This window comes from Mobula birostris, chromosome 11, assembly GCF_030028105.1.
Source record: "Mobula birostris isolate sMobBir1 chromosome 11, sMobBir1.hap1, whole genome shotgun sequence".
Taxonomy (NCBI): Eukaryota; Metazoa; Chordata; class Chondrichthyes; order Myliobatiformes; family Myliobatidae; genus Mobula; species Mobula birostris.
In genome coordinates this window covers 2,500,347-2,524,825 of record NC_092380.1, presented here as the reverse complement: position 1 = coordinate 2,524,825, position 24,479 = coordinate 2,500,347, and the positions used below count along the sequence as shown (strand labels likewise).

The 24,479-nt window shown below is 53.3% G+C and overlaps 1 protein-coding gene across 1 annotated transcript; it reads right to left on the bottom strand.

Annotated features, from left to right (window-relative positions):
* Window positions 1-461: 461 nt before the first annotated feature.
* On the bottom strand, window positions 462-24,216 carry LOC140204739 (branched-chain alpha-ketoacid dehydrogenase kinase-like). The gene is made up of 11 exons (XM_072271483.1): window positions 23,426-24,216; window positions 14,130-14,198; window positions 13,716-13,826; window positions 13,459-13,506; window positions 13,178-13,297; window positions 10,643-10,741; window positions 8,789-8,862; window positions 7,515-7,643; window positions 6,859-6,948; window positions 5,044-5,205; window positions 462-3,663 (listed from the first exon to the last, which is right to left on the bottom strand). The coding sequence occupies exons 1-11, from the start codon at window positions 23,633-23,635 to the stop codon at window positions 3,519-3,521; spliced, it is 1,257 nt and encodes a 418-aa protein (XP_072127584.1). The 5' UTR covers window positions 23,636-24,216; the 3' UTR covers window positions 462-3,518.
* Between the last annotated feature and the right edge of the window lie 263 nt (window positions 24,217-24,479).

The following is a 24,479-nucleotide window of genomic DNA, read 5'->3' as shown; positions in this document are numbered from 1 at the left end:
CACACAAGTCACACACCTCCACTCCTCGGTCTCCAGGAGCCCCCCGAAAGCCCATCAATGCTTAGTGTTACTGTTTCATTCCCTCCATCCCCCTTACGTCCCATCCACCCTCCCTCTTTCACTCTAAACCATCCTACTCCACCTTCCTCCCTCTCCCTCTGTCCCTCCTTCCTTCCACCCCCCTCCCCACCACCTCCCCAGCCCCCTCCCTCCCCCCACCTACACTCGCCCCCTTCCTCCCCCACTCCCCAACACCCCTCCCTCCCAGCCCCCTTCTTCCCCCTCCCCAGTCCCCCTCTGTTCCTCCCCAGCCCCCTCCCTTCCTTCCCCCTCCCCAGCCCCTTCCCTTCCTTCCCCCTCCCCAGCCCCCTCCCAGCCCGCCCTCCATTATATCACATTCTCCCTGCCTCCCCCCCACCCCTTTCCCCTTTTCAATCACGTCACATTGTTCCTGCCTCCCCCCCGACCCCTGCCCGTCCCAAACAGAGAAAGCAGGATGCGGGATTGGAGACGCTATGGTTTAATGAGTTAGGGGGTGTCTTGCCGTGCCAGGAAGGCAGGTGTGTAGCAAGGCTGGGCCAGCGGCGGAGGATGGAGTGCGGTGTGGTGGGGAATGTGTCCTCGCCACCCTCGGTACAGGACCCCAGTGAGAGCAAACTCCTAGCTGCAAGCAGTTGGGGTGGGGAAAGGGAGATTCGGTTAACCCCCTCCCTGTGCTCCTGCATCAACTCCCAGCTCACTCTCTGCACCCCACCCCCATGCAGGCCCCATTTTTCCAGCCAGAATCCAGGGGAGAGCAGTGGGGAAGAGGGAGACAGCGTTTGGTCTGAGGTAAGAGGTGAGCCTGTGAAGGGAAGGGGGAAAGGGAGGGAGGAGATTCTGGAGTTGTGATCCTGAAAGTGGAGAGGGGAGGGGATAAGGCAGGTAAGACAAGAAGCTGAAGAAGGAGGGAGGGGAGGAGACTGGGGCAAAGGAGCAGTCGGGGAGAGCGGGGTGGGGTGGAGGCAAGAAGAAGGTGGAAGAGAAAGGGAGGGGCGAGGGGGCAAGAGGAGTGAGCCCCCGATACCCCAACTTCCACAGACCCGTGTCTGTGTTAGAGAGAGACAGTGTGGAGGTTTCCACACGTGTGTTGAAGGGAAAGGCGTGGGAATTCCTGCATTCAGAGCGGAACAGTGTGGAAATTTCTTTCTCAGGTCAGAGGGAACAGTCGAATGATACACACAGAGGAGTGGTCAGGAAATTCCCAAATACACGTTGAGAAATGGTCTATGAATTTCTGCATGCTCATCAGAGGCAAATGGTCAGGAAATTCCAACACGTGACTTGGAGAGGAATAATATGGAAATTCCTACTCGCCTGCTGGAGAGGCACATGCAGAAAATTCCTATTTGGGAATGATCGGGAAATTTCTACGAGTAGGTCAGAAGGGAATGGAATGGAATTGCCTACACGCATTGGAAAGGCAGAGGCAGAAAATATCTACACATTTAGGAAGGCAATGGTGTGGAAACGTCCACACGAACCTGGGAAGGGGTGGAAGTTCCTACGTGTGTCAGAGTAGAGTATCAGGAAGTACCCACATGCATGTTTGTGGAGAATGCTTAATCTTCCACACTCACACCCGAGGGAAATGGAAATTTCCCACACGTGTGTTGTGGGAATAAGGAAATCCCTTCATGCACGTCAGGAGGTAGTGATGCAGAAATCTTCACGTCAGAAGTGAATGTTGCAGGAATTCCCACAGGGGTGTTGTGCGATTGTGCACAGATTCCCACATGTCGGAAGGGAATGGCAAGAACCCTTCTGTCTCATGTCAGTGGCGTAGAGGACCCAACACTCCCCCCGTGGAGTGTACAGTCCAGGAAGATCTCCCTGGCCAAGCCAACTCCTTTGCCCTCCCACAATGGAGTGGATACAGGAGGTGGGTGGTCCTGAGAACATTAGTGATTCCAGAGAGGCCACGATATTGTCGATCTGGAAGCAGCCTCGATGATTGGAATGGGGGGAGTGGGTGGATGGATGGTGGTCCAGGAGCCTCCAAACAACTGGGGAGACCATATCCTCACTGGCAACAAGTCCATTAGAGAGGAGATTGTGCTGGGGAGCCTGTTTAATTCAGTGTCCCTCGGGAACAGGGAGGGATGTAGGAACTTGGAAATGGCCTCATCAGTCATGAATTAGTTGAAGTTGGAGGATTGAGGTGGTGTGGTTGGTGATGGAATGGTGTTGGACGATTGAGACGGCTGGTTGGAGGATGAAGAGTGGTCTGGGATTTCAGAACAGCCTCATTGGCAATGTATCAGTCACAGAGGAAATGATGTAGGAGGACTGGCAATCAATTAGTTGGAGGAACTTGATGAACTGGTCTGGGGATGGGGAGATTCTGACACAACCTCATGGGTGATGGACTAGTTAGAGACAAAGCTTTGTCGGGGTATTGTGATCTTCTGGCTAGCGATTTATTAATTGGAGATGGAATGCTGCTGGAGGACTGAGATGTTCAAGTCCATGGTCATTTAGGGATGGAGAATGGTCCAAGGATTTAGATACAGTCACATTGGCGATAAAGTAGTTGGATACAAAATGGCATTGGAGGATGGATTTGGTCTGGCTGAGTCAGTATCCAATATTGATATTGGCCTTGTTGGTGATGTACTAACTGACAAAGAAATGCTGTCGAAGGATTGAAATGGCCTGGTTTGGGTCCATGGTCATTTGGGACAGGAAAGAGTCCCAAGAACTTTGATATAGCTCCTCGGTGATAAACTAGTTGGAGAACAAATTATTTTGGAAGATGGAATTAGTCTGGTTGGGTCAGTGTTCATTTGGAAACAGCACTGAAGGACTGAAATGGCCTCATTGATGTAGTAGTAGTTGGAAGTGAAATGCTGTTGGAAGATCGAATTGGCCTGGTTGGATCAGTGGTCATTTGGGGATGAGGAATGGTACATGAATATTGATACAGCCTTATTGGCAAAGAACTCGTTGAAGAAGCAGTGGTAGCATATTGAGAGCCTTCCTGATGATATATTAGTTGCAGAGAAAATGGTACTGGATGACTGGGATTCCTTGGTTGGGGTGGGTGGTGCTGATATTTTGATATGGTCTCCTTGCTGACGTATCAGTTGGTGAGAGGGCGCTGTTGGAATACTGTAAGAGGCCCGCTGGCCGGCGGTGAGCCGAAAAGGAGTAGCAAGCTGGCCCTGGCTGGCAGTGAATTGACCGGGACTGGGAGGGATGACCAGAGGTTGAGTGGATGCTAGCAGCTCAAGGCTTTCCCAGTGGACTCCTCAGCTTCAGAGATATCAAGGTACAAAGCCTGAAGCAGCCTTCCTGACGAGGGTCTAATGGGGAGGGAATGGGGGTGGAGGTGGGTTGGAAGGAATGCCTGATCTCTACCTGGTCTTGTTGACCAATGATAATGAGAAGGGATGCCTGAGAGTCTGCTTAACTTCTCTCTCCCTCTCTGTCCCATGGCACACCACACCACGGTGGGGAGAGTCCGAGGGTCTCCCAGTTCAGATGCGGAAGCTCTCCTCCTTGCCGTCGATGTGCCTCAGGCGTAGATAGACGTCTGTGCCGATCCCCTGGAGTGACTGGACCACGAGTGAACCACGCAGATACTCCGCATAGGCGCGGGAGGTGGGCAGACCAAAACCAAACCTGCATAAGTGAGGGAGGGAGGGGGACAAAGGTCAAGCAGGGGAGTGGAAAGGAGGACAGGTTCAGCACGCAAGGTGGGGTGGCAGAACTAGGGGAAGGTGGGGGAGTGGTGCAGGATAGGCTGATTGGGTGGGATCCTGTTGGGAGTGCGAATGGCAGGAATACATGGGAAAGGATGGTGTCCTGTTGAGAGTGTGGACAGTGGGCATGAACGGGAAAGGATGGTGTCCTGGTGGGAATGCGGACGGTGGGAATGAACGGGAAAGGATGGTGTCCTGGTGGGAATGCGGACGGTGGGAATGAACGGGAAGGGGTGAGATTCATCAGGAGTGCGGACGGTGGGAATGAACGGGAAAGGATGGTGTCCTGGTGGGAGTGCGGACGGTGGGAATGAACGGGAAAGGATGGTGTCCTGGTGGGAATGCGGACGGTGGGAATGAACGGGAAAGGATGGTGTCCTGGTGGGAATGCGGACGGTGGGAATGAACGGGAAAGGATGGTGTCCTGATGGGAGTGCGGACGGTGGGAATGAACGGGAAAGGATGGTGGCCTGTTGGGAGTGCGGACGGTGGGAATGAACGGGAAGGGGTGAGATTCATCAGGAGTGCAGACAGTAGGAATGAATGGGAAAGGATGGTGTCCTGATGGGAATGAATGGGAAAGGATGGGGTCCTGATGGGAATGAATGGGAAAGGATGGGGTCCTGGTGGGAATGAACGGGAAAGGATGGTGTCCTGGTGGGAGTGCGGACAGTGGGAATGAACGGGAAAGGATGGTGTCCTGGTGGGAGTGCGGACAGTGGGAATGAACGGGAAAGCATGGTGTCCTGGTGGGAGTGCGGACAGTGGGAATGAACGGGAAAGCATGGTGTCCTGGTGGGAGTGCGGACGGTGGGAAATCAATGGGAAAGGATGGGGTCCTGGTGGGAATGAATGGGAAAGGATGGGGTCCTGTGGGAGTGCGGACGGTGGGAATGAACGGGAAAGGATGGGGTCCTGGTGGGAATGAACGGGAAAGGATGGCGTCCTGGTGGGAGTGCGGACGGTGGGAATGAACGGGAAAGGATGGTGTCCGGACGGTGGGAATGAACGGGAAAGGGTGGTGTCCTGGTGGGAGTGCGGACGGTGGGAATGAATGGGAAAGGATGGTGGCCTGTTGGGAGTGCGGACGGTGGGAATGAACGGGAAGGGGTGAGATTCATCAGGAGCGCGGTCCGTGGGAATGAATGGTAAGGGATGGGGTCCCGTTGGGAGTGCGCACAATGGGAGCGAACCGAAAGGGGTGACATCCCACTGGGAGGGCAGATGGTGGAAGAGAATGAAAAGGGCTGGGTCCCATTGGGAGTGCCGTTGATGGGAGTCAGTGAGATGAGACACTTACCCGTGCATGGGGCTGGACTGGCCACTGTTAACCATGTCCACCATGTTTCCCAGCATGGTGTTGCACAGCAGGTCCTGGTTGCTGGATCCTGCCGTCGTGAAGTGGTAGTCCATCACCCTGTGGAGGCTCTCGTGTGGAATCCCTCCTCCTCGGTCTGAAATCCTGGGAACGATAGTGGGGGCACATTTGACGGAACTCCCTATGTTACCCTTCACGTGTGGTTCAGCTAGTAAGCCTGGAGGAACCGTTTCTACTGAGAGAAGGGGCAAGGGCGGGCTATTGGCACCTTAAAACCAGTTGCTTCAGGCAAATAGGACTCGACAGCCATGGTTGGCAGCTCATCTAGGAGAAGAAAATTCTGATCTCAAACCTCTGCTGCCTTGCGGCTACACCCTAAGCTCCAAGGGAAAAGTCCAGAGCTGGGGTCCCCAAGGCAGTCCTACAGAGTTCAACGCTGACTGGCAACTCTTGTGGTGCTGCTGCTGCCAAACCGTATCGGTCTCCGCCGTTCCTTTGGGTTCATCAGATACGTAGAGAGGGGGAGCTTTCTACATGGGCAACAGCTTGCTCTCCGTATCACACTGCCCAGGCTTGTGTACTCAGACTGCTAGGACCCAATATCCACAGTCAGCTCTGACCGTCGGAAGCCCTCACTTCACCTCTCATTACCTATACAGTCACTCATTGCAGATAAACGCCCTGCTGCCAGCAAACCCTGCTGCCCAAAGTGCTCACCCAGCTAGGCCCAGTCTCCTGGTTTTGCCCCCTATCCTTCGAAACATTTATCAAGTGCTTCTTAAATGATGCAGTTGTACCTACCTCAACCACTTCCATAAACCCTCCACCCTCGAACAAAAAAAAGCTGCCCCTTGGGTCCCTTTCAAATCCCCAAGTCTCTTCATTACTCTGGGAAAAGACTGTGACCGTCCACCTTCCCTCTGCCCCGCATGATTTCGTGAAAGTATAAGGTTGCTTCTCATTGTCCAATGTTGCCTGGATACCCGTTCCCTCTAACTCAGGCCGTCCAGTTCAGGCAATGTGCTGGTAAACCCGTTCTGAATTCCTTTCCGGTTTCAGTATGTCCCTCCCATCACAGGGTCACCAAACCTGCTCACAACATTCCTTGTGTGGCCTCATGTACTCACACGTAACTGTTCTATAGCGAGCACGGTGCTCACAGGAGGGAGAGATTGTGTGGGGGAATCTGTATTACTGTCAGCAGGGATACAGTCAGTGACAGTGCAGGGGGAGAAGGGTCACTGAGGGACAGTGTGGGGGAATCTGTATTAATGTCAGCAGGGATACAGCAGTGACAGGGTGCTGGGGGAGAGGGGTCACTGAGGGATGGTGTGGGGGAGCTGGATTAACGTCAGTGGGGATACAGTCAGTGACGGTGCTGGGGGGAGAGGGGTCACTGAGGGACGATGTGGGGGAACTGGATTAACGTCAGTGGCGATACAGTCAGTGACAGTGCAGGGGGGGACGGTGTGGGGGAATCTGTATTACTGTCAGCAGGGATACAGTCAGTGACAGTGCAGGGGGAGAGGGGTCACTGAGGGACGGTGTGGGGGAATCTGTATTACTGTCAGCAGGGATACAGTCAGTGACAGGGTGCAGGGGGAGAGGGGTCACTGAGGGACGGTGTGAGTCAGCTGGATTAACATCAGAGGGGATACAGCAGAGACAGGGTGCTGGGGGTGAGGAGACACTGAGGGACGGTGTAAGGGAGCTGGATTAACATCAGTAGGGATACAGTCATCTCAAATGCTGCTCAACACATTCAAAAACTGTCCACGCTGCAATTTAATGTTGTACCTGATGATAAAGTCGATGTCGTTGTTGGCAATTGTCACAACAATGTCTGGAACGTTGTACGGTGTGTCCAGGTGGCTCTCCATGGTCGCCCTGGAATACCATGTCCATTCGTCACTCATCCTCAAACACCGATACAGCGTCCTGTCCTTTTGCTCACTTCCAGGACAGGACGTCAGACAAACCATTCTCACTCCCCACTCCCCCCATGGTGTCTGGATGTCAGACACACCATTATCACCTCCCCTCACTGTGTCTGGATGTCAGACACACCATTATCACCACCCCCCATGGTGTCTGGATGTCAGACACACCATTATCACCTCCCCACAGGACCAAGCATTAGACATACCACCCACCTCCACCCCCTCCCCCCCCCCCCCCCCCAGGACCGGGTGTCAGACACACCACCCTCTCTCCCTCCCCATCCCTCACCACGGGACTGGGTGACAGGCACACCAGCCTCTCTCCCTCCCCACCCCTCACCACAGGACTGGGTGACAGGCACACCACCCTCTCTCTCCCCTCCACCCCTCACCACGGGATTGGGTGACAGGCACACCAGCCTCTCTTCCCCCCACCCCTCACCACGGGACTGGGTGACAGGCACACCAGCCTCTCTCCCCCGGGTCAGCGTCTCAGTACCCATGAGCTCTCACCTCATGGCGTTCTTTAGCAACTCCGGGAGGATGTAGTCCAGGGGCATCGGGATGTAGGGAAAGCGAGCCGCCACGTGTCCACTGATGCGGACACGCGGAGCGTTCCCATACTTGTGTTCACAGAGGCGCCTGGAAGGGAGAGAGTGTATCAAAGGTCATGTACCCTCCCTCGTCTCCGTCACCCCATCCCTCCCCTCCGTCACCCCATCTCTCCCCGACACCACCCTCCTATTCCGTCACCCCCTCCCTCCCCTCCGTCACCCTCCATTTCCATCACCCCATCCCTCCCCGACACCACCCTCCATTTCCGTCACCCCCACCCTCCCCTCCGTCACCCTCCATTTCCATCACCCCATCCCTCCCCGACACCACCCTCCATTTCCGTCACCCCCTCCCTCCCCTCCGTCACCCTCCATTTCCATCACCCCATCCCTCCCCGACACCACCCTCCATTTCCGTCACCCCCTCCCTCCCCTCCATCACCCATTTCCATCACCCCACCCCTCCCCGACACCACCCTCCATTTCCGTCACCCCCTCCGTCACCCTCCATTTCCATCACCCCATCCCTCCCCGACACCACCCTCCATTTCCATCACTCCCTCCCTCCCCTCCGTCACCCTCCATTTCCATCACCCCATCCCTCCCCGACACCACCCTCCATTTCAGTCACCCCCTCCCTCATCGCCGTCACCCCATCCCCCCCCGACACCAGCCTCCATCTCCGTCACCCCCACCCTCGTCTCCGTCACCCTCTCCCTCGTCTCCGTCACGCCCTCCCTCCCCTCCATCACCCTCCATTTCCATCACCCTCTCCCTCGTCTCCGTCACCCCCTCCCTCGTCTCCGTCACCCCCTCCCTCCCCGACACCAGCCTCCATCTCCGTCACCCCCATCCCTCTCTGAAGCCACTCCCCATCTCCTTCACTCCTCCTTCCCATCTCCACAACCCCTTCCTTCTCCTCCCACTCTATAAACCCTGCCCTCCCCTACACCCCTTCCCATTTCCATTACCCTCTCACTCCCCTACACCCCTCCATGTTTCCATTACCCCCTCACTCCCCTACACCGGTCCCATCTGTGACTCCCTTCCCTCCTCTACAATCTACCTCGTCTCCATTGCTCCCTCCTTCCCGTAAGCCCTCCCCATCTCCGTGAACCCCCCCCAACAAATGCTCCTCCTAGTCTCCCTATGCTTCTCCTCGTCTCTGTGACTCCTGCCCACCCCACCTCCACCAATTCCCCTTTCCCACAACCCCTCCCTGCCAGTGGCTACCTGGCAAAGTCGACCCATTTCTCGATGATCTTCTTTGGTGACAGGCGGGTACAGATGATGCCAACAAAATCCGGCTGGAATTGAAGGGGAAAAGGAAGTTGGAGAACCAATGGCATCAACGTGTGTGGTAATGACAACAGTGGGGGTAACGGGGTGGGGGGGGGGAGGGCAGTGGCAAATAAATAATGGGCTCCCATTGTGAATGGGAAGGAGTGGGTCCCATTGGGAGTGTGGATGGTGGGGGTGAATGGGAAGGGACAGGGTCCCATTGGGAGTGTGGATGGTGGGGGTGAATGGGAAGGGACAGGGTCCCATTGGGAGTGTGGATGGTGGGGGTGAATGGGAAGGGACAGGGTCCCATTGGGAGTGTGGACGGTGGGGGTGAATGGGAAGGGACAGGGTCCCATTGGGAGTGTGGACTGTGGGGGTGAATGGGAAGGGGTGGGGTCCCAAAGGAAGTGTGGACAGTAGGGGTGAATGGGAAGGGATGAGGTCCCATTGGGAGTGTGGATGGTGGGAGTGAATGAGAAGGGGCAGGGTCCCATTGGGAGTGTGCACGGTGGGGTGAATGGGAAGGGACAGGGTCCCATTGGGAGTGTGGACGGTGGGGGTGAATGGGAAGGGACAGGGTCCCATTGGGAGTGTGGACTGTGGGGGTGAATGGGAAGGGGTGGGGTCCCAAAGGAAGTGTGGACAGTAGGGGTGAATGGGAAGGGATGAGGTCCCATTGGGAGTGTGGATGGTGGGAGTGAATGAGAAGGGGCAGGGTCCCATTGGGAGTGTGCACGGTGGGGTGAATGGGAAGGGACAGGGTCCCATTGGGAGTGTGGACGGTGGGGGTGAATGGGAAGGGACAGGGTCCCATTGGGAGTGTGGACTGTGGGGGTGAATGGGAAGGGGTGGGGTCCCATTGGGAGTGTGGACAGTAGGGGTGAATGGGAAGGGATGAGGTCCCATTGGGAGTGTGGATGGTGGGAGTGAATGAGAAGGGGCAGGGTCCCATTGGGAGTGTGCACGGTGGGGTGAATGGGAAGGGGTGGGGTCCATTGGGAGTGTGGACGGTGGGAGTGAATGGGAAGGGATGAGGTCCCATTGGGAGTGTGGACGGTGGGGGTGAATGAGAAGGGGCAGGGTCCCATTGGGAGTGTGGACGGTGGGAGTGAATGAGAAGGGACAGGGTCCCATTGGGAGTGTGGACGGTGGGAGTGAATGGGAAGGGGTGGGTCCCATTGGGAGTGTGGACGGTGGGAGTGAATGAGAAGGGACAGGGTCCCATTGGGAGTGTGGATGGTGGGAGTGAATGAGAAGGGGCAGGGTCCCATTGGGAGTGTGGACGGTGGGGGTGAATGAGAAGGGGCAGGGTCCCATTGGGAGTGTGGACGGTGAGAGTGAATGGGAAGGGACAGGGTCCCATTGGGAGTGTGGACAGTGGGAGTGAATGGGAAGGGGCAGGGTCCCATTGGGAGTGTGGACGGTGGGAGTGAATGTGAAGGGATGAGGTCCCATTGGGAGTGTGGACGGTGGGGGTGAATGAGAAGGGGCAGGGTCCCATTGGGAGTGTGGACGGTGAGAGTGAATGGGAAGGGACAGGGTCCCATTGGGAGTGTGGACAGTGGGAGTGAATGGGAAGGGGCAGGGTCCCACTGGGAGTGAACAGGATGGGGTAGGTTCCCACTGGAAGTCCAGACCATAGGAATGAATTGGGGGGGGGGGGGGTAGGGACCTACTGGGGAATTCGGCGGGGGAGGGTTCCAGTCTATTGTGAGTGAATGCCAGGAACGAACAGGAGACGGCAGGGTTCCCGTCGGATACACACTCCCCCCAGGTGTCCAATCACGTTGCCTTCATGCCTACCCTGTCCTCGTGGAGGGCTAGGTGGTGAGTGGCCAGCATCCGCATCCCCAGCCTCGACGTCAGGGTCTTGTCCAGGAAGGCCTGGATGACTGTCTCGTCCTTGGGGGTGAAAGAGAGACGGAAGTGACTGCACCAGTGTCCCACAATGCAGCCGGAAACGGGATTGATGCCCAACTCTGACACTGGCCGAGCCTTTTCTCCCCACAGGCAGCCTGTTGTCTTCCCATATCCCAACAACTCCCCCCCCTGCCACTCCCTCCCCTTCCTCACTTTACTCCCCTCCATACAGTCCCTCATCCCCTCCTCTCCCTGCCCCTGCCGTCCCACTCCACGGTATTACAGTAAGAGCCCATGGTATTATAGGAAAGATACTAGCATGGATAGAAGATTGGCTGACTAGAAGGAGGCAGAGTGGGAATAAAGGGGGCCTTTTCTGGTTAGCTGCCAGTGTTCTGCAGGGGTTGGTGTGGGGTCCATTGTTTTTCACACTGTATGTCGATGATCTAGATGACAATTGAGGACTATGTGGCCAAGTTTACAGATGATACAAAGGTTTAAATTCCTAATACATGTCAATGTACTGCAACTGGTAAATAAATGATCCTTCATGGGTGGAAAATAAGGTAAGTTGAGGTGCCTGCAAAAGGACTTCAACAGATTAGCAGAATGGGCAAAGAAGTGGCAGGTAAGGAAACTGTATAGTCGTGCACTTTGTTAGAAGTAAAGCTGCACACTATTTTCTAAGCAGCGAGCGAACTTAAAAAAAAATGGTGGTGCAAAGGGACTTGGAAGTCCTCGCGCAGGATTCCTTAAATGTTAACTTGCAGGTAACGTCAGTGGTGAGGAAGGCAAATGCAATGTTAAGAGGACTAGAATATCGGCAAAAGCAAGGATGTAATGCTGAGGATTTACAAGGCATTCATCAGACCACATTTGGAGTAATGTGAGCAGTTTTGGTCCCCATACCTAAGAAAGGCTGTGCTGGCATTGGAGATAGGTCAGAGAATATTTATCAGAATGATCGTGGGGATGAGGGGGTTAATGTAAGAGGAGCTTTCAATGGGTTAGGACCTGTACTTGCTGGGGTTTAGAAGAATGAGGGGTGGTGGGGGGGATCTCACTGAAACCTACATTATATTGAAAGGCCCAGATAGAGTGGATGTGGAGAGGATGTTTCCAATAGTGGGTGAGTCTAGGACCAGAGGGAACAGCCTCAGAACAGAAAGACATCAGTGTAGAAGAGAGATGAGGAGGAATTTCTTTAGCCAAAGGGTGGTGAAGCTGTGGAATTTATTACCACTGATGGCTGTGGAGGCCAAGTCAATGGGTATAGGTTCCTGATTGGGTATGGCAGAGGTCGACAGGTTCTTGATTACTAAGGGCATCAAAGGTTACAGGGAGAAGGCAGGACAGGGTTGAGAGGGAAATTAAATCAGCCATGATTAAATGTCTGAGCAGCTTTGATGGGCCGAATGCCACTCCCCTTCCCGCGTTACCCGTCCCCCAATCCCGGTCCAGCACGGGTCTCACCCCCACCCCCCCCCAAACCCCTGTCCAGCATGGGTCTCACCCCCCCCCCCCGAACCTCTGTCCAGCACGGGTCTCACCCCCCCCCCGAACCCCTGTCCAGCACGGGTCTCACCCCCCCCCGAACCCCTGTCCAGCACGGGTCTCACCCTCCCGAACCCCCGAACCCCTGTCCAGCACGGGTCTCACCCCCCCGAACCCATCCAGCAAGGGTCTCACCCCCCGAACCCCTGTCCAGCACGGGTCTCGCCCCCCCGAACCCCTGTCCAGCACGGGTCTCACCCTCCCGAACCCCCGAACCCCTGTCCAGCATGGGTCTCACCCCCCCGAACCCGTCCAGCAAGGGTCTCACCCCCCGAACCCCTGTCCAGCATGGGTCTCGCCCCCCCGAACCCCTGTCCAGCACGGGTCTCGCCCCCCCGAACCCCTGTCCAGCACGGGTCTCGCCCCCCCGAACCCCTGTCCAGCACGGGTCTCACCCCCCCGAACCCGTCCAGCAAGGGTCTCACCCCCCCGAACCCGTCCAGCAAGGGTCTCACCCCCCCCGAACCCCTGTCCAGCAAGGGTCTCACCCCCCCAACCCCCGTCCAGCAAGGGTCTCACCCCCCCCAACCCCTGTCCAGCAAGGGTCTCACCCCCCCCCCGAACCCCTGTCCAGCACGGGTCTCACCCCCCCCCCGAACCCGTCCAGCACAGGTCTCACCCCCACCCAAACCCGTCCAGCAAGGGTCTCACTCTCCCGAACCCCTGTCCAGCACAGGTCTCACCCCCCCCCCCGAACTCGTCCAGCACAGGTCTCATCCCTCCCCCCGAACCCCTGTCCAGCACAGGTCTCATCCCCCCCCCCCCGAACCCGTCCAGCACGGGTCTCACCCCCCCCCCCGAACCCGTCCAGCACGGGTCTCACCCCCCCCGAACCCCTGTCCAGCACGGGTCTCACCCCCCCGAACCCTGTCCAGCACGGGTCTCACCCCCCCCCCCCGAACCCCTGTCCATCACGGGTCTCACCTCCACGTACTTGCGGCTCTCGCGGAACCCCTCGGCCAGCATGGTCACCACGTCCTTGTGGTCATCGAGCAGTTGTTGGAGCAGTCGGCAGTACTGGGCCTCACCCTCAGCATCCTGAATCTGTGAGGGGTTGGGGGGGGGGAGAGTACGCTGTCCTTAATCTCCTGGTAAGGTCAGTGGGTGCCAGATAAATCCCCTGCCCACCCCACAAGAGAAAGGGAGAGGCTGGTGGGGAAATGGAGGAATGGAGGGGGAGCAGCGACAGGGAGGACGAGACTCACCGGGGGGAAGTCACTGAGTTTCTGGAAGGCTCGAATGTACAGCTCGTGCTGGAAAAAGAGAAGCGACATGTCAACTGGGGCAGAGAGTCGACACAATGAGAACAACCCCACCCACTGAACACGGACAGTCAGGGAGGCAGGAGGGGCGGACGGCGGGGCCTGGCCCAGAGGGGAGCCGGGACCAGACTGGGAGGGAAGGAAGGGATGGGGGTGGTGGGGGGCACGGAGTGAGGGGAGAGGCTGAACGGACCACTCACCACCTGCAGGATGGTCGGGTTACAGCCCAGGATGAAGGGCAGGTTGCGGATACTCTGGATCCGATGGGCGATTCGCACCGGCAGCTCCTTCCGCAGATAGCGGGCGCTCTTCTGTCGGGGGGGGGGGCGGAGGAGAGACCGTCAGATCCACATTGGCCTGGATCCCCGTCTGTATCTCCCACAACCAACACGTCTCCCTATTGTACTCCACTCAACCACTCCTCCTCCCCATCCCAATTTTTATAGTGCCCCATCCTCATCTCTCCCACCTCCCACATCCTCAAACCCATCCACCCTCCTCATCCCATCCCTCTCCCTCATCCTCCACCCATTCCCCCACTTTCCCCTCCTCTCCCCCCCAATTCCTCCCCACTTCCAGCCCCTTCCCCCGCCTCACACTCTCTTGCCACCTACCAACAGGTGCGTGCCATCCGGTGACTTGCCAGCGTACAGCATGATGGTGGGAGTGAGCCGCACAGATGCCTGAGGGGAGAGGGGGAGAGCCGGTGAAACGTCACCATCCATTCCGATTTCACCGTCCGCAACCCACCCCATCCTCACTGCCCTCCCGCTCGAACAGTGAACCGTACACAGTCTCCGTTCTGAGGACATTCTAAGTGTGGCCTATGGTCAGGCTACACTTAGATTCCCTCCAGTTCACCTACCAGCCCTGACTAGGAGTTGAGGATGCCATCGTCTTCCTGCTGAACCATGTCTACGCCCACCTGGACAAGCCAGTGAGCACTGTGAGGGTCATGTTTTTTGACTTCTCCAGTGCGTTCAACACCATCCGCCCTGCTCTGCTGGGGGAGAAGCTGACAGCGATGCAGGTGGATGCTTCCCTGGTATCATGGATTCTTGATTACCTGACTGGCAGACCACAGTACGTGTGCTTGCAACAACGTATGTCCGACAGAGTGATCAGCAGCACTGGGGCTCCACAGGGGACTGTCTTGTCTCCCTTTCTCTTCACCATTTACACCTCGGACTTCAACTACTGCACAGAGTCTTGTCATCTTCAGAAGTTTTCAGATGACTCTGCCATAGTTGGATGCATCAGCAAGGGAGATGAGGCTGAGTACAGGGCTACGGTAGGAAACTTTGTCACATGGTGTGAGCAGAATTATCTGCAGCTTAATGTGAAAAAGACTAAGGAGCTGGTGGTAGACCTGAGGAGAGCTAAGGTACCGGTGACCCCTGTTTCCATCCAGGGGGTCAGTGTGGACATGGTGGAGGATTACAAATACCTGGGGATACGAATTGACAATAAATTGGACTGGTCAAAGAACACTGAGGCTGTATACAAGAAGGGTCAGAGCCGCCTCTACTTCCTGAGGAGACTGAGGTCCTTTAACATCTGCCGGATGATGCTGAGGATGTTCTACGAGTCTGTGGTGGCCAGTGCTATCATGTTTATTGTTGTGTGCTGGGACAGCAGGCTGAGGGTAGCAGACACTAACAGAATCAACAAACTTATTCGTAAGGCCAGTGATGTTGTGGGGATGGAACTGGACTCTCTGACGGTGGTGTCTGAAAAGAGGATGCTGTCTAAGTTGCATGCCATCTTGGTCAATGTCTCCCATCCACTACATAATGTACTGGGTGGGCACAGGAGTACATTCAGCCAGAGACTCATTCCACTGAGATGCAACACAGAGCGTCATAGGAAGTCATTCCTGCCTGTGGCCATCAAACTTTACAACTCCTCCCTTGGAGGGTCAGACACCCTGAGCCAATAGGCTGGTCCTGGACTTATTTCCTGGCATAATCTACATATTACTATTTAACTATTCATGGTTTTATTATTATTTAATTATTTATGGCACAACTGTAACGAAAACCAATTTCCCCCGGATCAATAAGGTACAACTATGACTATGACAAAGCTGTACTCAAGCTGAGTCCCCTCTCGCTGCACATGGTCCACGTTTCCCCACTCCCTCATTCCCTGCACGTTCGGTCTGTCTGAATGCCTCTATCGTGCTGGGAGAGGAGCCTCTGCCCCCACCACCACACTCAGCAGGTTCAGACACTGACAGCATTTCCAGCAGCAGCTCGACAAGTATTATTGACTTTGAACAAAAGAACAATCCAATGCGTAAATACAGAAAGGAACTTCCTGACACTGTATCAAGCTTTTAAATTGCTGGATACAGTGTGTCCAGACATAAAGGACAGACAGCTAGCATAGACTGCATGTACAGAACTTACATTTGCATCTATGAAATCGACACTGAAGAAAATGGCAGCCCAGTGTACTAAACATAAACGGAGAAAGGAAAGTTGTTAAAGCAAAGAAAAATCTCATCTTTGCTGTTTGAACGTTATCAGTGGTTATTTCAGGCACCCGGGCACTTCGTGTTAAAAAACAACTCCTTCCACATATCGCTGAAGTTATCCTGTCTCACCGTTACCGCATGCCCTCCGGTGTTTGACATGGGGAGAAAAATACTGGCCACTCTATCTCTGCCTCTCATAACCTTACAAACCTCTATCAGATCTCCCCTCAGCCTCTACCGCTCCAGGGGAGAGAAAACAACCCAAAAGTTTGTCCAGCCCTTCGACACAGCACTTGCCCTCGAATTCAGATAGGAATAGGACACAATACTCCACGCGTGGCCCAGCAGAGTTTGTACAGCTTCCCAGCCAGGGGCCCATGGACCCCTTGCTTGACGGTATCGGTCCATGGCTGACGAAAGCTTGGGAACTCCTGCCCTAAATGAGGAACCATTGCCATTCATCTTATTTACCACGTCAACGACCGCACCTACTTTTGTGTCATCTGCAAACGTCATTCTCATGCAAACCATCGATATCTATGGCAAACGGCAAAAGGGCCCAGCCGTGATCCTAGGAGATCACCACTACTTTGCACCATCGCTCTCCGCCTCCTACCGTTCAACCAAGTACCGACTCTCCCTGGATCCCGTGAGCTCTAACCTTCCCGAGCAGCCTAAAATGCAGAAAGTCATCAAAGGCCTTGCTGACCACATCTACTGCCTTTGCCCTCATCAAGTTACGACACAGGGGAGTACAGCCTGGACAAGTCACTTGGCCGATGAAGTGTCCGTGTTGGTCATTCCAATGAAATGGGTGTCCGGCGTAGCCGACGATGACAGGACGGGAGAGTTTGGGAAGTGGGAAAGCCGGTACACTGGGACAGTTGCACTCTCTCCGGCTCCAGGGGCTCCTCCTTGCTTGTGGTAGATGACCACTGCGGTGCTAGAGAACAACATGCTCAAGACACCGTGAAGAAACTCCTCCCTCTCCTTTTCATTTCAGATGTGGTTCTACTTCTGTTGGAGCAGTGGAGGCTACCTCAGCAAATATATTTAAGACAAGGTTGGATAGATTTGTGCATAGTAAGGGAACTCACGGATATGGGGAAGAGGCAGGTAGGTGGAGATGGTCAGATCAGCCATGATCTTATGGAATGGCAGAGCAGGCTCGACGGGCCAGATGGCCGACTCCTGCTCCTGTTTCCTATCTTCTTATCCACATTGTGGCCGTGTGTTTTCAGGACGATTGGGCGATCTGCTGTGTTGCTGCCTCCGAGAGGGTCCCAGCAAAGCATGCGGCGTGGAGGCCAGGAAGACAAGAGATGGGGTATGGGCCCATGATTGGCTCCGTCTCTCGCCGATTAAAGTGCCGATGAAGACGGAAATCATCGAGGCAAGTGCGGCAGGTGAGCGAGCGTTCAGGGCTGTCTACCGGCCTCCTGCTCGCTTCTGCCGGAGGAGAGCAGCCGCATCTCTCCGCCTGTGCTCACTGGTCTCGAGGGAAGGTCCTCGTATCTGAATAACCTCACTCCCTCTCTCCCTCAATGCTGCTGGAGGATGGTGCCCGAGCAAGGTTTAATCAACATACGTTCCAGGCTGGGGACTCCAATTCACCGTGTGATGTGTTTGATCGTTTGGCCAATTTCTGAATCAGGGTACTTTATATACCTTATACTTTATTGTCGCCAAACAATTGGCACTAGAACGTACAATCATCACAGCGGTATTTGATTCTGCGCTTCACACTCCCTGCATTACAAATATTAAATATTAAAGATATTAAAAATAGTTAAAATTAGTAAATACTAACAATTTAAATTATAAATCATAAATAGAAAATAGAAAAATAGGAAGTAAGGTAGTGCAAAAAAACTGAGAGGCAGGTCCGGATATTTGGAGGGTACGGCCCAGTCCGGGTCAGGATCCGTTCAGCAGTCTTATCACAGTTGGAAAGAAGCCGTTCCCAAATCTGGCCGTACAAGTCTTCAAGCTCCTGAGCCTTCTCCCGGAGGGAAGAGGGATGAAAAGTGTGTTGGCTGGGTGGGTCGTGTCCTTGATTATCCTGGCAGCACTGCTCCGACAGCGTGCGGTGTAAAGGGAGTCCACGGACGGAAGGTTGATTTGTGTGATGTGCTGGGCTGTGTTCACGATCTTCTGCAGCTTCTTTCGGTCTTGGACAGGACAACTTCCATACCAGGTTGTGATGCACCCTAGAAGAATGCTTTCTACGGTGCATCTATAAAAATTAGTGAGGGTTTTAGGGGCCAGGCCAAATTTCTTTAGTTTTCTCAGGAAGTAAAGGTGCTGGTGGGCCTTCTTGGCAGTGAACTCTGCTTGGTTGGACCAAGTCAGGTCATTTGTGATATTGACCCCGAGGAACTTAAAGCTTTTGGCCTGTTCCACTTGCGCACCACCGATATAAATTGGGTTGTGCGGTCCGCTACTCCTTCTGAAGTCAACAACCAATTCCTTCGTCTTGCTGACATTGAGGGATAGGTTATTGTCTTTGCACCATGCCACCAGGTTCTTATTTTCCTCTCTGCACTCAAACTCATCATTACCCGAGATACAGCCTACAATTATTGTGTCATCAGCAAACTTATATATTGAGTTTGATGGAAACTTGGCTACACAATCATGGGTGTACAGTGAGTACAGCAGGGGGCTGAGTACACAGCCTTGTGGGGCACCGGTGCTCAGAGTGATTGTAGAGGAGAGCTTGTCCCCTATTTTTACAGCCTGGGTCCTGTGTGTGAGGAAGTTGAAGATGAAGCTGCAGATCTGAGTGCTAAGGTCCAGGTTCCGGAGCTTAGGAATCAGTTTATTTGGAACGATGGTATTAAAGGCAGAGCTATGGTCAATGAAAAGGAGCCTTACGTACGCGTCTTTATTCTCCAGGTGCTCTAAGGAGGAACGTAGGGCCAGAGAGATGGCATCTGCTGTTGACCTGTTGCTCCGGTAGGCGAATTGCAAAGCGTCGAGGTTGACCGGTAGGCTGTGGTTGATGTGTGCCATAACCAATCTCTCGAAGCACTTCACAGCAATTGATGTCAGAGCCACAGGTCGACAGTCATGCCACCTTGCTCTTCTTCAGCACTGGGATTATCGTTGCCTTCTTAAAACACGAGAGGATCTTAGACTGAAGCAAGGAGCAGTTCAAGATGTCAGCAAACATTCCAGCTAGTTTGCTTGCACAGGCCCAGAGAATCTGTCCCGGGACGCCATCTGGGTCCATCGCCTTCCTTGGATTTATCTTCAGAAAGGCCCTTCTAACGTCCTCCTCGGTGACGATGAATCTCGATGCCACCAGGTCCGGTACGTCCGGAGGGAGCGGGACGCTCCTCTTCTGTTCGAATCTTGCGTAGAGTATGTTAAGTTCGTCAGGAAGAGAAGCGCCACAGTTATTGATATTCCCCAGCCTTTTCTTTGCGCCCAGTGATCTCATTTAGACCCTGCCATAGTCTACTGGCATCCCTTTGGTTAGCCTGGGTTTCCAACTTGGCTCAATATTGCCTCTTGGCGCCCTTAATGGCTTTCTGGAGTTCACACCTGGATTCCGTGTAGCGACTGGTATCCCCGGACCTAAAAGCCGCAGCTCTAGCCTTTAAAAGGGACTTGACCTCACAATTCATCCAAGGTTTCCGGTTAGGGAATACCCGGATCGTCTTGCAAGACACACAGTCATCTCAGGATGACCTGCAGATAATGAACACTGAGCTGAAATGCCTTTTTATTTTGTGTTTTATATCCTGTGTTTTCAGTTTTTCCTGCGGTTTGCGCAATTGTTTTTCTTTTTGCATGGGGTGGGGGTGGGGGTGGGGGTTGATGGTTTTCTCTGAATGGATTCCGTGGTTTCATGTCTGTATGCGAGAAGACGAATCTCAGGGTTCTATACTTTAACAATGTATGTATGCAGCACCTCAACTAAGAATTCAAAATCCACTGTTCCCCTCTATCCACTGAGCTCATTTTATCCTCAAAGAACTCAAGTATGTCAAACATAATTCCAAAGCTCTTCACAGAAAAGCCGATTATTTTGAATGCCGCAAGCTCCTGCCTCATTATCCTCTGCGCTTCAGGGAGTGAAGCCCGACCCTGTTCAACCTTTCCCTGGAAACCAGTTCCTCGAGCCGTGGCAACATCATCCTTGTAAGTTTCCTCTGCACTCTTTCAATCCTATTGACTATTGACATCTTTCCTGCAGGTGACCAGAACTGCACACAATACTCCAAATTCAGCCTCAGCAACGTCTTAGACAAGGTCATCACATCTCAGCTCCAGTACGCAGTGCCTTGATTTATGAAGGCCAATGTGGCAAAAGCTCTCTGTGACGCCAGGTCACGTATACAGCGTAGAAACAGGCTCCATTGACGATACAGGGGTGTGGGTGCAGGAAGAAACTGCAGCACATTGGGGGGGGGAGAAATTTCACACGGTCAGTCGCAGGAAGAAACTCCACAAACAGTGGCGAAGTCGATCGTTAAGGACTCCTACCACCCAGGACGTGCCCTCTTCTCATTGCTACCGTCAGGAAGGAGGAACAGAAGCCTGGATACCACCCAGGACGTGCCCTCTTCTCATTGCTACCGTCAGGAAGGAGGAACAGAAGCCTGGATACCACCCAGGACGTGCCCTCTTCTCATTGCTACCGTCAGGAAGGAGGTACAGAAGCCTGGATACCACCCAGCTTCGGCCTGGTTCTCATTGCTACCGTCAGGAAGGAGGTACAGAAGCCTGGATACCACCCAGCTTCGGCCTGGTTCTCATTGCTACCGTCAGGAAGGAGGTACAGAAGCCTGGATACCACCCAGCTTCGGCCTGGTTCTCATTGCTACCGTCAGGAAGGAGGTACAGAAGCCTGGATACCACCCAGCTTCGGCCTGGTTCTCATTGCTACCGTCAGGAAGGAGGTACAGAAGCCTGGATACCACCCAGCTTTGGCCTGGTTCTCATTGCTACCGTCAGGAAGGAGGTACAGAAGCCTGGATACCACCCAGCTTCGGCCTGGTTCTCATTGCTACCGTCAGGAAGGAGGTACAGAAGCCTGGATACCACCCAGCTTCGGCCTGGTTCTCATTGCTACCGTCAGGAAGGAGGAACAGAAGCCTGGAGGCACACACTCAATGATTCAGGAACAGCTTCTTCCCCTTTGCCATCCAATGTCATAATTGAAACCACCAACACTACCTGACTATTTATTATTTCTATTTTTCCACTACCTATTTAATTTAACATATACATTAAATAAAAATATAGATATACATACACAAACGTATATACATACACGTGTACCTGCATACACACAAGGTAATTTACAGTTTTATTTCTTTATCAACGTACTGCTGCTGCAAAGGTGACAAATTTCACGGCATACACCGCTGATACCAAACCCGATTCGGATTCAGACACGTGTGCATGCACGAAGAGGCGGGGGCGGATCAAACCGGTAACTCCACATCCGAGCAGCAATGTGTGTACACACTATGCCACAGTGGCAACCATCCCAAAGCAATTTCTCTCCCTCTAATCCTCTCTCCAATTACTTCTCATTGATGACCTCTGGGTTTTCGACCTTGCTGTTTCCAGAAATAGACCCCCTAATCATAGCCTTCCAAAGGACACAGAATAAAACAGGCATCTCCTGTTGTGTGCGTAATATTTCAGTAATATTTGAGTTGGTGCGTGGCCAAGCGGTCTAGTGAGCTGAAGGTCGCTAGTTCGAGCCTTAGCTGAGGCAACATGTGTTGTGTCCTTGAGCAAGGCACTTAATCACACATTGCTCTGCGACGACACTGGTGCCAAGCTGTATGGGTCCTAACGCCCTACCCTTGGACAACATCGGTGTTGTGGAGAGGGGAGACTTGCAGCATGGGCAACTGCCGGTCTTCCATACAACCTTGCCCAGGCCTGCGCCCTGGAAACCTTCCAAGGCGCAAATCCATGGTCTCACCAGACTAACGGATGCCTATAAAAATATTTGAGTAATCTAGCGTGTATATATAATTTGATCAAGCATTATTGTACAAAACTATAATAAACCAATTCCCTCTCCAGGGACAGCACATCCTTCCTGAGGAAGGGAAATGCTGATAATCTTCCAAACGTGGCCTCGCTGCACCACAGCCTGGAACAGAAACCCCAATACCGCCGAACGAAAAACCCTTTCAAATGGTAGAGGATTGGGCCCAGTCCATCACAGGTAAAACCCTATGAACCATTGAGCACATCTAGGTGAAGCACTGCTGTAGGAAAGCAGCCTCCATCATCAGAGATCCCCACCACCCAGGCCATGCTCTCTTCTCACCGCTGCCATCAGGTAGACGGTATAGGAGCCTCAGGACTCACACCGCCAGGTTCAGGAACAGTTACAACCCCTCAACTATCAGGCTCTTGAACAAAAGGGGATAATTACACTCACTTGCCTATCCATTGAGATGTTCCCACAACCAATGACCTCACTTTAAGGACTCTTTATCTTGTTATTTCATGTTCTTGTTATTTATTGTTATTTATTTATATTTACACAGTTTGTTGTCTTCTGCACTCTGATTGATCTTTCATTGATCCCATTATAGTAACTATTTGTAGATTTTCTGAGTATGCCCACAGGAAAATGAATCTTAAGGATGTACTCTGGAAAAAAATTTTATTTTGAACGTCAGCACCTTATAAATCCTCAGCTGTATAGTCTTGCTCTTATATTCTAGTCCTCTCGAAATGAATGCCAGCATTGCAGTTGCCTTCCTCGCCACCAACTCAATCTTCAAATTAACCTGAATACTGAACTAAAACTTCCAAATTCACTTGCAACTCTAATTTTTGAATTCTTTCATTTTCAAACCATCAGAGTCACAGAATAATGGTCAGAAAGAAGGCTTTCTGCCCAACTTACACATGCTAACCTAGCTGACCATCTAAGCTAGTTCCATTTACCCATATCACACTGAACCTTTTCTGTCCACATACCTAACCAAGTATCTTTTGAATGTACCAACCTCTACCACTGGCAGCTCACGCTATAAATGGACCACCCAGTGACTGAGTTGCCCCTCAGATTCCTTTTAAACCTCTCCCCTCACACTACATACCTTCTAATTTTCTGGACCCCTGTGCATTCACCCTATGACCCTTGTGATTTTCTATAAAGTGACCTGCCATCCTCCTATGCTCCAAAGACTACAGTCCTAGCCATCTCAACATCTAAGTCAGTAGTCCAGACCTGACACCACCCTTGCCAATATTATTTGCAATGCTTCTAGCTTAATGACTTCCCTCCTAGCAACAGGTGATCTAAACTGTCCACAACACTCCAAATACAGCCTCACTAAAACTGCCTACATCTGCAACAGAATGTCGCAACTCACAGAACCAGTCTGTGACTTCACTAGAGAGGCAGAAATCAACAGGATTGGGGCAAGGAGTAGTCTTTACCTTTTCGGCCGCACTGTCGATGGCGGTTTGGTTGTAGAAGGTGCTGACGGCCTTCGAGCGTTCTTTGGTCATTTCATGGTGATGCTGGTGCTGGTGGTGGTAATGATCACTAGCCGAGGTGGACCGACATCTGAAAGGAGGGGAGGCCAGAGTAGTCCATCTCCAAGTACCAGCCATCCCCACCCTGGCTAAGCTCCAAGCTGCCACCATCTTGCAACCCAACACAATCCAACCAAGACTCAAGGTTGGGAGGATCTCTCAATATTTGAAGAGTAAATCCCCTTAAAGTTGGATTTTATCGAAGAGTAAAGCATTCTGTTGACAAAGTTCTTCCATTGTGCTCTTCTTGGCCCGGAAATACATAGCTCTTGAGTAGGCGAAAGTCAACAAACGAATTAGCTCCAAATGGTCAAGGTCGCCATCTTGAAGTCTCCCCTCTCCCCTTCCGGGTCTTCTTCGTTTCCCCCACCAAGGTCCGACTAACCGTGTGCGCAATGACGTCACTTGACCCAGTCTCCCACAGCCTCTGCGTGCTGTCGTCACGGCAGGGGGCAGGATGTTTCCCCTGAGAGACAGGTCGTTAGACCAATCAAGAAAAGAAGTGGCAGGTTAATACCGGAAATTCAGCAAATCTCTGGCGGCAGTGTTGAGGGGCAGGTCGAATGAGGGCGGGGTGGAGGGCAGGTTGGAAAGCAGCGAAAAATCAATTACGGCTTCAACGACCTGGGAGGCGCAGTTTCAATATGAAATGAACCAAGAGCGGGTCCCGGTGAGGGGAAAGGGGCGGGGTCGAGCTCGAGCTGGACGACCAATCATGTGGCAGGGATTCCTACGCAGATCCAATAAAAGCTAGAGGGGGAGGGAGCAAACGACAGGGTACGACCAATCACATGGAGGAACGGGTTTTATCGTGAGCTGTCGATCAAACCAATCAAATCTAGAGACGTGACCCGTGACGCAAGAGACTGACGTAATTCTTGGCTTCATTAATGCAAATAAATTTCTAGGTAAACAACAGGAATTCTGCAGATGCTGGAAATTCAAGCAACACATA

What these genes read in the sequence shown, in the direction of transcription:
- LOC140204739 (XM_072271483.1), bottom strand. Translation starts at nt 23,635, where the DNA reads ATGGTGGCAGCTTGGAGCTTAGCCAGGGTGGGGATGGCTGGTACTTGG. An exon ending in AGAGCCGCAAGTACGTGGAG is followed by an intron (nt 10,742 to 13,177) that starts GTGAGACCCGTG and finishes TTCACCCCCAAG; the next exon opens with GACGAGACAGTCATCCAGGC. An exon ending in TTGCTAAAGAACGCCATGAG is followed by an intron (nt 6,949 to 7,514) that starts GTGAGAGCTCAT and finishes ATGGTATTCCAG; the next exon opens with GGCGACCATGGAGAGCCACC.